This window comes from Pseudoliparis swirei, chromosome 7 (genome assembly GCF_029220125.1).
Source record: "Pseudoliparis swirei isolate HS2019 ecotype Mariana Trench chromosome 7, NWPU_hadal_v1, whole genome shotgun sequence".
NCBI classification, from domain to species: Eukaryota; Metazoa; Chordata; class Actinopteri; order Perciformes; family Liparidae; genus Pseudoliparis; species Pseudoliparis swirei.
Genome location: NC_079394.1, coordinates 350,179 through 363,770, shown reverse-complemented (window position 1 = coordinate 363,770; position 13,592 = coordinate 350,179). Strand labels below are relative to the sequence as shown.

Here is a 13,592-nt window from a genome sequence, read left to right as displayed (position 1 = left end):
GCTGTGACCCCCAGACAAACAGCTCAATTAAAAGCTACACGTTTACACAAGATAAAACATTATTTCTACACTGTCCTAATTCTGCTGCAACCACGTTTTCAAACAGCCCGATAATAATTCTGTCTGACATTTTATGGCTAATAGCGTATGTAATAATGGTTAGCTACCGTTACCGTCGGTTACGTGGATGGGAATGAATACAAGCAAATCTAGGAGAGGTGGAATTGTCCAACATGGAGTAAGGAAAAAAAGAAAGTACAATAAATAATCAAAACGCAAAAAAACCATCTTCTTTTGTGCTTTAATTATCACGGCTAAATAGTGTCAGTATTTATTTGCAAGTTAAAGCTAATAAAATAGTATTTAGCATATTGTATTGTTATCCCATGATCACTATACAAGAGCCTGATATGCAGCGACTGTAACATGCACGACTCTGCTGATAACTATTCTTTGTGTTTCTCATGTAAATACATGCACACAACTCAGCATGTCCTTCATCCCTGTTGCTCAGAGGGACGACATGGAGGCCATCCCAGGTTACCTCTCTCTGCACCAGCACGCTGACCTCATGACCCTGAAGTGGACGCCCAACCAGCTGATGAACGGCTCTGTTGCCGACCTGGACTACGAACACAGGTGCACACATGGGTCTTGAGTTTGGTGATTGTGTATGTGTGAGCCTGTTCGATGGTATGATCAATGAGAATATCAACGACTCGCAATGCAGCGTAACGTCTTTGACCTGCTGTGTGTGTGTGTGTGGCTCAGTGTGCAGAGCCAACGCTGCTGATCTGATGGCTTGTTTTGAGCTCAGCAGATGGTTTATTGAGGCTTGTTTTGAGCTCAGCAGATGGTTGATTGAGGCTTGTTTTGAGCTCAGCAGATGGTTGATTGAGGCTTGTTTTGAGCTCAGCAGATGGTTGATTGAGGCCCACGTCTCTCAGACCAGCGCTCTGTGTTGTCTCTGTTGCTCTGGATGCTGCGTCTCACCAATAAATTAGATTTAGTGCGTTAGTCAACTCTCTGCTCACTCTGTCGAATACTCTCTTCATTTGCCATTCATAAAAGTGTCTTTGTAATTTTCCTCATGGATTTATTCCCTGTGGGTTTTCTGTTCCCTCTTAGCTGATGATCCAGTCAGGGGGCGTTATTTGACTTCTGATTCCTGTGTTTCAGTGTGTACTGGGACTTTGCCATGACCATCCCTCTGGGGGAGATAGTTTACTTACACTGCCATCAACAAGGTGGGCCTCTCAAAGCTGCGCTCTGTGTCTGTGTGTCCTTTTGTATTTATTCGCCTTTTGTTTTTGTTACGTCTGCAAACTGAACACAGCGTTTGAATAACATGGCGTCATGAATCATTAAACCGAGAGAACCTCTCCTGCAGTGGACAGCGGGGGGACGGTGGTGCTGGTCAGTCAGGACGGGATCCAGAGACCTCCATTCCGCTTCCCCAGAGGAGGCCACCTGCTCCAGTTCCTCTCCTGCCTGGAGAACGGCCTGCTGCCCCACGGCCAGCTGGACCCTCCTCTCTGGTCCCAGAGGGGGAAGGTCAGCGCCAGCGTTGTTCTTTCAAGTCGCTCTCTGAGAACACAAATGACACACATTAGGCATTCTTCAAGAAAAAGGGCAGTCAATACTCCATCAGCCCAGCTGATCAATACATCCATAAAACACACGCATGGCTGAATGTCCCTCTGCAGCACAGCGCCTCCCTGGATGCTTCTGTTGGACTGAGGAGCAAAGCACCTGCAGCCAATGAGACCAATGAGACCAATGAGACCAGACCAATGAGACCGATGAGACCAATGAGACCGATGAGACCAATGAGACCGATGAGACCGATGAGACCGATGAGACCAATGAGATCGATGAGACCAATGAGACCAATGAGACCGATGAGACCGATGAGACCGATGAGACCAATGAGACCAATGAGACCAGACCAATGAGACCAATGAGACTGATGAGACCGATGAGACCGATGAGACTGATGAGACCAATGAACGAAGGAGCTCCAGGACGCAGACGTGGTCTTCAGACTCTGTGGTGCTCCGCGGGGCGAGACGTGTTGAGCCTCCGGTGTTTCTCATTGCAGGGGAAGGTGTTTCCCAAGCTGCGCAACAGAGTTCCTCAGGGACCGGGATCCTCCGACTCCGTCTCAGATAAGGAGGAGGACGAGGCCACGGACTACGTCTTCCGCATCCTCTTTCCAAACAGCCAGGCCGAGTTTGGTGAGAGTCCTTCCTCCTCTGTTTGTTCCAGTGACCTCTCCATCTGACCTCCTCCCTGACGGTGACCTCTCCATCTGACTTCCTCCCTGACGGTGACCTCTCCATCTGACCTCCTCCCTGACGGTGACCTCTCCATCTGACTTCCTCCCTGACGGTGACCTCTCCATCTGACCTCCTCCCTGATGGTGACCTCTCCATCTGACCTCCTCCCTGATGGTGACCTCTCCATCTGACCTCCTCCCTGACGGTGACCTCTCCATCTGACCTCCTCCCTGACGGTGACCTCTCCATCTGACCTCCTCCCTGATGGTGACCTCTCCATCTGACCTCCTCCCTGATGGTGACCTCTCCATCTGACTTCCTCCCTGACGGTGACCTCTCCATCTGACCTCCTCCCTGACGGTGACCTCTCCATCTGACCTCCTCCCTGACGGTGACCTCTCCATCTGACCTCCTCCCTGATGGTGACCTCTCCATCTGACCTCCTCCCTGATGGTGACCTCTCCATCTGACTTCCTCCCTGACGGTGACCTCTCCATCTGACTTCCTCCCTGATGGTGACCTCCATCTGACCTCCTCCCTGATGGTGACCTCTCCATCTGACTTCCTCCTGACGGTGACCTCTCCATCTGACCTCCTCCCTGATGGTGACCTCCATCTGACTCCTCCCTGACGGTGACCTCTCCATCTGACCTCCTCCTGACGGTGACCTCTCCATCTGACTTCCTCCTGACGGTGACCTCCATCTGACCTCCTCCCTGATGGTGACCTCTCCATCTGACCTCCTCCCTGACGGTGACCTCCATCTGACCTCCTCCCTGACGGTGACCTCTCCATCTGACCTCCCTGATGGTGACCTCCATCTGACTTCCTCCTGACGTGACCTCCATCTGACTTCCTCCTGACGGTGACCTCCATCTGACTCCTCCCTGATGGTGACCTCCATCTGACCTCCTCCCTGACGGTGACCTCTCCATCTGACCTCCTCCCTGATGGTGACCTCTCCATCTGACCTCCTCCCTGATGGTGACCTCTCCATCTGACTTCCTCCTGATGGTGACCTCTCCATCTGACCTCCTCCTGACGGTGACCTCCATCTGACTCCTCCTGACGGTGACCTCCATCTGACCTCCTCCTGACGGTGACCTCTCCATCTGACCTCCTCCTGATGGTGAATCTGACCTCCTCTGACGGTGACCTTCCATCTGACCTCCTCCTGACGGTGACCTCTCCATCTGACTTCCTCCCTGACGGTGACCTCTCCATCTGACCTCCTCCCTGACGGTGACCTCTCCATCTGACCTCCTCCCTGACGGTGACCTCCATCTGACCTCCTCCTGATGGTGACCTCCATCTGACCTCCTCCCTGATGGTGACCTCCATCTCCTCCCTGACGTGACCTCCATCTGACCTCCTGACGGTGACCTCCATCTGACCTCCTCCCTGATGGTGACCCTCCATCTGACCTCCTCCCTGACGGTGACCTCTCTCCATCTGACCTCCTCCTGACGGTGACCTCTCCATCTGACCTCCTCGTGACCTCTCCATCTGACCTCCTGACGGTGACCTCTCCATCTGACCTCCTCCCTGACGGTGACCTCTCCATCTGACCTCCTCCCTGTGTGTGCGTGTGTGTGTGTGCGTGTGTGCGTGTGTGTGTGTGTGCAAGGCAGGTGTGTGTGTGTGTGTGTGTGGTGCGTGCGTGCGGCGCGCGCGCGCTGCGTGCGTGCGCAAGCGCATGCGTTGTGTGCGTGCGCGCAGTGCGCGGCGCGTGCGGTGCGTGCGTGGTGTGTGTGCGCGGCAGGTGTGTGTGTGTGCGTGCGGCGTGTGTGTGCGCGCGCGCGCGCGCGGCAGGCAGCGCAGGCGTGCGTGCGTGCGGCGCGGCGCGCGCGGCGTGCAGCGTGTGCGTGTGCGTGTGCGCGCGTGCGCGCGTGCGTGCGTGCGTGTGCGCGTGTGTAAGGCAGTGCGGCGCGCGCATGGCGCTGTGTATGCAAGTGCAGGCAAGGCAAGGCGTGCAAAGGCAAGTGTGCGTGTGTGCGTGCGCGTGCGTGCGTGTGTGCGTGTGTGTGTGTGTGTGTGTGTGTGTTGCAGTGACTCCTCCAGACTTGATGGATCAGGGAGCTGCGATGTGGCATCCCTCTCTCAGGAAGTCGTCGTGTGTTCTCAGACACTGCCGCAGACACTAAGTACACCGGAGACAGAGGCAAAGACACAGGAGCGCTGCAATCACCCAGAAGACAATGATCTGACATTTAGCGTCTTACATGAGAATGTGTTGGGAAAGTCAGGAGATAACCGACAAGATGTCTGAAGACTGTGAAACAAAGACACCCGTTTGTTCTATATGTCAGGTAATCACGTGGAACAGGTCAGACTGAATGACCTCTTCATCTGACAGTCCCTCAGGGCCAGAGGAGGGTTAGGGTGATGGCTTGGTGAAGTTCTGAAGCGAGTCCTTGTCCCTGCAGGGCTCCTCTGAAGCTGCTGTGCGACAGCATGAAGAACCAGATCATCTCCCGGGCCTTCTACGGCTGTGAGTGCTTCACCTGTAACCCTCCATTCACACGCCCTTTGACCTGTGTTGGAGGCGGTCCGTAGTATCCTCATGTCAATGATCACGACCTGCAGAGCCATCAGTAATGACCTGTGTTGTCCACCAGGGCTGGCGTACTGCCGTCACCTGTCCACCGTGCGCACGCACCTGTCTGCTCTCGTCAATCACACCATCGTGGCGCCCGGCGACGCCGACAAAGGGCTCACCGCCGAGGTGTGGCACACGTTCCTCCAGGACGGCACAGTAAGCATCGCTGGTCACAGCACTGCAATCGATCCCTCAACACACACACACACACACACACACACACGCACGCACACACGCGCGCACACACACACACGCACACACACACACACACACGCACACACACACACACACACACACACACACACACACGCACACACGCACACACACACACACGCACACACACACACACACACACACACACGCACACACACACGCACACACGCACACACACACATACACACGCACACACACACACACGCACACACACGCACACACACACACACACACACGCACACACGCACACACACACGCACACACACGCACGCACACACACACACACACACACACACACGCACGCACACACACACGCACGCACACACACACACACACACACACACACACACACGCACGCACGCACGCACGCACACGCACACACACCCTCTCAGGCTCTGTCTCGTGCGGGTCGGCCTCCTGCTCCCGGCGGTCTCACAGCAGGGTGCATGACGCCAGCCTCAAAGTCCTCTTCTGGTTACCTAAAGCCAGGAGGTTTGAACTGAAGATACAAAATATAAAAAGCTAATGTGTGTCTTAAAACGGGTTTGTTTTTGGTGGATAACACGATTTGATCACATGAGCGACTCGGCTCCGGGCGATGCTCGCCCCGTGGTGGTGTGTGTCATCATCAGTGGTTTCATTTAACTGGTCCGATTTGTTTAAACCCATTACTTTCTGTTGATGTATTTTTATTTGAGTTACCCAATCGAACACATACATGTATGAAAATGTGAATAATATGGAGAAACGCAATTCAATCAAACAGAAGATTAGTGGTAGAGGAACAGGTGTGCACAGCTGCTTTTAACCTGGATTTGACTTACATTTGATTTTATTTATCTTCCTGTGAATCACATTGGAAATACTGAGCAGACTGTGACCCCAAACTGTGACCCCAGCAGTGACCCCAGCGGTGCATGTGGTCGTCTCTGCAGTCGTCCTGCATGCACAGGACTCCCATGAGGCCTCCTGCCCTGCTGCTGATGTTATTGTTTTGAAGCGTGTGTATATACAGTATATCCATATATATATATACATAGATATATCTATATCTATATATATATATCCATATATATATATATATCTATATAAATATAGATATATATATATATCTATATATATATAGATATATATATGGATGCTTCAAACATGCAGCGAGTGATGGTTGTATTTATTGAGGTCCAGAAGTGGATCCGATGAAGACAGCCGCTGTGCGTCGTGTCCTCAGGCGTACGAAGAGGAGGAGCTGCTCCGCCTGGTCTACTTCGGGGGCGTGGACGCCTCGCTGCGGAAAGAGGTGTGGCCTTTCCTGCTCGGCCATTACCGCTTTGGAATGTCGGCAGCTGAGAGGAAAGAGGTTGGTCGGTTCACGACTGGCTTTGGGTTCAACGTTGTTCTCTTACCTGACCCCCTGACCCCTGACCCTCGATGCCCCCCCCCCCCCCCCCCTCAGGTGGACGAACAGGTCCGGGCGTGCTACCGACAGACGATGCGCGAGTGGCTGGGCTGTGAGGAGATCGTCCGGCGGCGGGAGAAGGAGCAGCATGCTGCTGCGTTAGCTAAGTGCTCCTCGGGAGCGAGCCTGGACACCTCCACCCAGAAGAGGAGCCACCACAGCTCCTCCGTCAGCAATGAGGTGGAGCAGCCATTTAGATCCAGAGTTCGCAAATGATAAATGTGTGTACTTTACGGGTCCGGGTCTGTTTAGTTACGGCAGAGCGGTTGCATAACGGTTGGTAACCGTCTGTAGCTTTCCACTTTATAACAAACCTGCATGATCACAGATGTGGGAAACCATCAGAAAAGGTCTGAGGAGAATCTCGGTTGCATCGTGCAGCGGGAGCTCAGCCTGAAGCCGTCATTATATTTCCTGCAACTGTAATCAAATCCAATAATCACCAGAGTACACCTTTCAATGGGAGCACAGCACAAGCCAGGAGCCACAAAGAGCCACATCCATAAAACATATGTGCTTATGATAATATATTGGTCTGGCTGTCTTGATTCCCAGTCCCAGTCCCCCCAGAGCTCCGACAGGCCGAGTCTGGCTCGCCTGCAGAGCGACTCCAGCAGCAGCGCTCAGATACAGATGCTCTCCATGTGACGGCTGCAGTCTTTTAAAAAGCGTCTTTCACGCTGAGTTTTGAGACTAATATCTGATCCTAAAGTTATGCATGTGGTCTCAAATTTCTGAACCAAAACTCCTCGTCCCTGCATCCTCTCCCTTGCTAGTTGTTCACGTCCTCCCATCGCTTCCCCTGGAGTAGCCTGCTTCCCTTTGGCTTGTTCTTTCAGGTGTTTGAGTCTGTGGAGGAGGTGGATCAGATCGAGACGGAGCCTAAGAGCGAGGAGGCGAAACAGGTGCCGAAGATACCCAGCGGAGCTCTGCAGAACGGGATCAACTCTCCGGACTCCGGACATCCCTCCTCCCGGAACTTCTCGGTCACCTCCGGCCTGTCGGACGGCTCCCTCAGCACAGAGGACAGCGCTGCGCCGGAGCCACAGAGCCCGGCCCACACGGCACGGGGAGAACGAGAAGGTCCGCCGGAGGGGAAGGACGGCCGAGTGAAGAACCAAGAGGAGCAGGAGGAAGCACCTGATGGCGCCCAACCTGCACATACTACCAAGACTGAGGAGCTGGTGACGGTCCACACAGACACAAGCACGCAACCCAGAACACAAGAAACCGCTGAGGAGCCGGGAGCCATTCAACCAGAGCGTGACAGGAAGGATGCACCGGCAGACAGGAAGGGAGTTTCATCCGGAGAGTCACAACAGGAAGTGCCTGGTGAGGACGCGATGACGGCGGCTGCTCGCGGATCAAAAGGAGAACCTGGTGAGCAACGTCTTGAACAAAGTGTGACAGCGAGTCATGAGGAAGCTTCAAAGCGGGAGAAATCTGTAGAGACAAACATAGAAGAAGTGGATGAAATGGACGGATCAAAGTCAAAGACACCACGAGGAGCTGCGTTGGCCGACAGAAGAGAACACAAGACTCGTGGAGTCGCACAGAGCCTCGTTCTGTCACCCGCCAGCGGGGTCTCGGCAGCAAGAGAGGCCTTCTCCCCCTCCCCGGCAGACGAGGCTCAGCCGACGGCGGATTCGGATGAGTCTCCCTCCGCCATCGAGATGGAGGACATCCCCAAAGCCAAAGTGACCATGGTGCCTTTGAGCAGGAAGTCTTCCCCTGAGGACTCGGCCCCCCCCACTGAGCAGCGAGAGAGCGTCCTGAGTGAGGAGCCGGAGAGGCCGTCCCCCCGGCGGCGCTCTCTGGCCGAGTCCGGAGACGCCAACGGAGCCGCGGGGGGCCCCTTCTCTGTACGCACATGCATCTATTCACTCGTGTTCACGTGCATTCATGGAAGAGATGAGGAGCTGCATGTGTCCCTCCCTTCATTTGTGTTGTTTGTTTCAGAAAGAGCTTTTGGACTTGTATACATTAAATCTGCACCGCATCGAAAAGGACGTCCAGCGCTGCGACCGGAACTACTGGTACTTCACCGCCGGCAACCTGGACAAGCTGCGCAACGTCATGTGCAGGTAAGACCTGACGCTCCAGGGAGGTGATGAGGAGGGGGACTGACCAGGGAGGTGATGAGGAGGGAGACTGACCAGGGAGGTGATGAGGAGGGGGACTGACCAGGGAGGTGATGAAGAGGGAGACTGACCAGGGAGGTGATGAAGAGGGAGACTGACCAGGGAGGTGATGAGGAGGGACCCAGGTGATGAGAGGGGACTGACCAGGAGGTGATGAGGAGGAGACTGACCAGGAGGTGAGGAGGAGGACTGACCAGGGAGGTGATGAGGAGGGAGACTGACCAGGAGGTGATGAGAGGGACTGACCAGGAGGTGATGAGGAGGGGACTGACCAGGAGGTGATGAGGAGGGGACTGACCAGGAGGTGATGAGGAGGGAGGACTGACCAGGAGGTGATGAGGAGGGGGACTGACCAGGGAGGTGATGAGGAGGGAGACTGACCAGGAGGTGATGAGGAGGACTGACCAGGGAGGTGATGAGGAGGGAGACTGACCAGGGAGGTGATGAGGAGGTGATGAGGAGGGGGACTGACCAGGGAGGTGATGAGGAGGGAGACTGACCAGGGAGGTGATGAGGAGGGGGACTGACCAGGAGGTGATGAGGAGGGGACTGACCAGGGAGGTGATGAGGAGGGGACTGACCAGGAGGTGATGAGGAGGGGACTGACCAGGAGGTGATGAGGAGGAGACTGACCAGGAGGTGATGAGGAGGTGATGAAGAGGGACTGACCAGGAGGTGATGAGGAGGAGACTGACCAGGAGGTGATGAGGAGGGGACTGACCAGGAGGTGATGAGGAGGGACTGACCAGGAGGTGATGAGGAGGGGACTGACCAGGAGGTGATGAGGAGGAGACTGACCAGGAGGTGATGAGGAGGGGACTGACCAGGAGGTGATGAGAGGAGACTGACCAGGAGGTGATGAGGAGGGGACTGACCAGGAGGTGATGAGGAGGACTGACCAGGGAGGTGATGAGGAGGAGACTGACCAGGAGGTGATGAGGAGGGGACTGACCAGGAGGTGATGAGGAGGAGACTGACCAGGAGGTGATGAGGGGGACTGACCAGGGAGGTGATGAGGAGGGGGACTGACCAGGGAGGTGATGAGGAGGGAGACTGACCAGGGAGGTGATGAGGAGGGGGACTGACCAGGGAGGTGATGAGGAGGGGACTGACCAGGGAGGTGATGAGGAGGGGGACTGACCAGGAGGTGATGAGGAGGGGACTGACCAGGAGGTGATGAGGAGGGGACTGACCAGGAGGTGATGAGGAGGGGACTGACCAGGAGGTGATGAGGAGGGGACTGACCAGGAGGTGATGAGGAGGGGACTGACCAGGAGGTGATGAGGAGGGGGACTGACCAGGGAGGTGATGAGGAGGGGACTGACCAGGAGGTGATGAGGAGGGGACTGACCAGGAGGTGATGAGAGGGGACTGACCAGGAGGTGATGAGGAGGGGACTGACCAGGAGGTGATGAGGAGGGGACTGACCAGGAGGTGATGAGGAGGGACTGACCAGGAGGTGATGAGGAGGGGACTGACCAGGAGGTGATGAGGAGGGGACTGACCAGGAGGTGATGAGGAGGGGACTGACCAGGGAGGTGATGAGGAGGGGGACTGACCAGGAGGTGATGAGGAGGGGACTGACCAGGGAGGTGATGAGGAGGGGACTGACCAGGAGGTGATGAGGAGGGGACTGACCAGGAGGTGATGAGGAGGGGACTGACCAGGAGGTGATGAAGAGGGGACTGACCAGGAGGTGATGAGGAGGGGACTGACCAGGAGGTGATGAGGAGGGGACTGACCAGGAGGTGATGAGGAGACTGACCAGGGAGGTGATGAGGAGGGGACTGACCAGGAGGTGATGAGGAGGGACTGACCAGGAGGTGATGAGGAGGGGACTGACCAGGAGGTGATGAGGAGGGACTGACCAGGGAGGTGGTGAAGAGGGGTACTGACCAGGGAGGTGATGAGGAGGACTGACCAGGAGGTGATGAGGAGGACTGACCAGGAGGTGATGAGGAGGGGACTGACCAGGAGGTGATGAGGGGGACTGACCAGGAGGTGATGAGGAGGGGACTGACCAGGAGGTGATGAGGAGGGAGACTGACCAGGGAGGTGATGAGGAGGGGACTGACCAGGAGGTGATGAGGGGACTGACCAGGAGGTGATGAGGAGGACTGACCAGGAGGTGATGAGAGGGGACTGACCAGGAGGTGATGAAGAGGGGACTGACCAGGGAGGTGATGAGGAGGGGACTGACCAGGAGGTGATGAGAGAGGACTGACCAGGAGGTGATGAGGAGGACTGACCAGGAGGTGATGAGGAGGGGACTGACCAGGAGGTGATGAGGAGGAGACTGACCAGGGAGGTGATGAGGAGGGACTGACCAGGAGGTGATGAAGAGGAGACTGACCAGGAGGTGATGAGGAGGGGACTGACCAGGAGGTGATGAAGAGGGAGACTGACCAGGGAGGTGATGAGGAGGGGACTGACCAGGAGGTGATGAGGAGGGGGACTGACCAGGGAGGTGATGAGGAGGGAGACTGACCAGGGAGGTGATGAGGAGGGGGACTGACCAGGGAGGTGATGAGGAGGGGGACTGACCAGGGAGGTGATGAGGAGGGGGACTGACCAGGGAGGTGATGAGGAGGTGATGAGGAGGGTGACTGACCAGGGAGGTGATGAGGAGGGGGACTGACCAGGGAGGTGATGAGGAGGGAGACTGACCAGGGAGGTGATGAGGAGGGAGACTGACCAGGGAGGTGATGAGGAGGACTGACCAGGGAGGTGATGAGGAGGGTGACTGACCAGGGAGGTGATGAAGAGGGAGACTGACCAGGGAGGTGATGAGGAGGGAGACTGACCAGGGAGGTGATGAGGAGGGGGACTGACCAGGGAGGTGATGAGGAGGGAGACTGACCAGGGAGGTGATGAGGAGGGGGACTGACCAGGGAGGTGATGAGGAGGGAGACTGACCAGGGAGGTGATGAAGAGGGGGACTGACCAGGGAGGTGATGAGGAGGGAGACTGACCAGGGAGGTGATGAGGAGGACTGACCAGGGAGGTGATGAGGAGGGGGACTGACCAGGGAGGTGATGAAGAGGGGGACTGACCAGGGAGGTGATGAGGAGGGAGACTGACCAGGGAGGTGATGAGGAGGGGGACTGACCAGGGAGGTGATGAGGAGGGGACTGACCAGGAGGTGATGAGGAGGGGGACTGACCAGGGAGGTGATGAGGAGGGTGACTGACCAGGGAGGTGATGAGGAGGGTGACTGACCAGGGAGGTGATGAAGAGGGAGACTGACCAGGGAGGTGATGAGGAGGGTGACTGACCAGGGAGGTGATGAAGAGGGTGACCAGGAGGTGATGAAGAGGGACTGACCAGGAGGTGATGAGGAGGGTGACTGACCAGGAGGTGATGAGAGGACTGACCAGGAGGTGATGAGGAGGGGACTGACCAGGAGGTGATGAGGAGGGACTGACCAGGAGGTGATGAGGGGACTGACCAGGAGGTGATGAGGAGGGAGACTGACCAGGGAGGTGATGAGGAGAGACTGACCAGGGAGGTGATGAGGAGGGAGACTGACCAGGGAGGTGATGAAGAGGGAGACTGACCAGGGAGGTGATGAGGAGGGGGACTGACCAGGGAGGTGATGAAGAGGGAGACTGACCAGGGAGGTGATGAAGAGGGGGACTGACCAGGGAGGTGATGAGGAGGGGGACTGACCAGGGAGGTGATGAGGAGGGGGACTGACCAGGGAGGTGATGAAGAGGGGGACTGACCAGGGAGGTGATGAGGAGGGGGACTGACCAGGGAGGTGAGGAAGAGGGGGACTGACCAGGGAGGTGATGAGGAGGTGATGAAGAGGGGGACTGACCAGGGAGGTGATGAGGAGGTGATGAGGAGGTGATGAGGAGGGGGACTGACCAGGGAGGTGATGAGGAGGGGACTGACCAGTGCAGGTCTCCCTCTCAGGGTTCTGTGTGGATGTCAATGTTCTCCTCCTGACCACCATCCTCGTCCCACTCGATCAAAACCTTTCACTGCTCATCTGTTTCCTTTAAGTGCTCCATCAATAATGCTTTACAGGATGAGAATGGCAACAACAACAACAACACTCTTTAACAGCATTGATAACAACATGGTGAATACCTGTGAAAGCTCCCTCCTCCTGGTTGTGCAGCTACATCTGGAGGCACCTGGACATCGGCTACGTCCAGGGCATGTGTGACCTGCTGGCCCCGCTGCTGGTCGTCCTGGACGACGGTGAGTCCTCCTGACGCCGCCTCCGTTCTCCTGGCTTTGGGCTGGTTTGGAGTTGTTGGTGGACCGGTTGCCCACTCACGTTCTCCCCCTGGCCGTCTGCTCTGCAGAGGCTGTGGCCTTCAGCTGCTTCTCTGAGCTCATGAAGAGGATGAATCACAACTTCCCCCACGGAGGAGCGATGGATACCCACTTTGCCAACATGCGCTCTCTCATCCAGGTGACACAGCGCTCGTCTTGACCCTGTTCCGGGAGCACGAAGTCCATTCTTTACCAACAACACTTCACTCCACAACCTGACCGGATCGCCCTGAACCTCTCTCTCTCCTCTCGCTGCAGATCCTGGACTCCGAGCTGTTTGAGCTGATGCACCAGAACGGAGACTACACCCACTTCTACTTCTGCTACCGCTGGTTTCTGCTCGACTTCAAGCGAGGTAAAGGGCGTCAAGAGTCAGAGAGGAGTTGACTCTCCTCGAGCCTCGCTGGGAGGCCACACAGACCACTGGGCGGCTGGGTATCAGGACTGGGAAGGATTTGGACCACAGTGATATTGATGGAAACCCTTCATGGGAGTCGCTTGTGAAATAATTGCTGTATAGATATTTTTCAAATATTTAAACTGAATGGCCGGTTCCCTCGGCGTCTCAGCATCGGCTCCCAGCTGAGAGCTGCCCCCCCCTGCCTCCTCACACCGAG

At 56.1% G+C, this 13,592-nt stretch overlaps 1 protein-coding gene across 1 annotated transcript in view; it reads left to right on the top strand.

The window, feature by feature from the left end:
* sgsm1a (small G protein signaling modulator 1a) overlaps nt 1–13,592 on the top strand; it is a 37,403-nt gene that overhangs the window by 21,609 nt on the left and 2,202 nt on the right. The window contains 15 exon segments of the mRNA XM_056420022.1: nt 515–639; nt 1,180–1,247; nt 1,391–1,554; nt 2,102–2,237; nt 4,329–4,396; nt 4,650–4,770; nt 4,898–5,034; nt 6,320–6,448; nt 6,545–6,727; nt 7,103–7,172; nt 7,322–8,409; nt 8,507–8,631; nt 12,815–12,897; nt 13,005–13,114; nt 13,234–13,330. Of these exon segments, the coding sequence (XP_056275997.1) occupies nt 515–639; nt 1,180–1,247; nt 1,391–1,554; nt 2,102–2,237; nt 4,329–4,396; nt 4,650–4,770; nt 4,898–5,034; nt 6,320–6,448; nt 6,545–6,727; nt 7,103–7,172; nt 7,322–8,409; nt 8,507–8,631; nt 12,815–12,897; nt 13,005–13,114; nt 13,234–13,330 (2,704 nt within the window).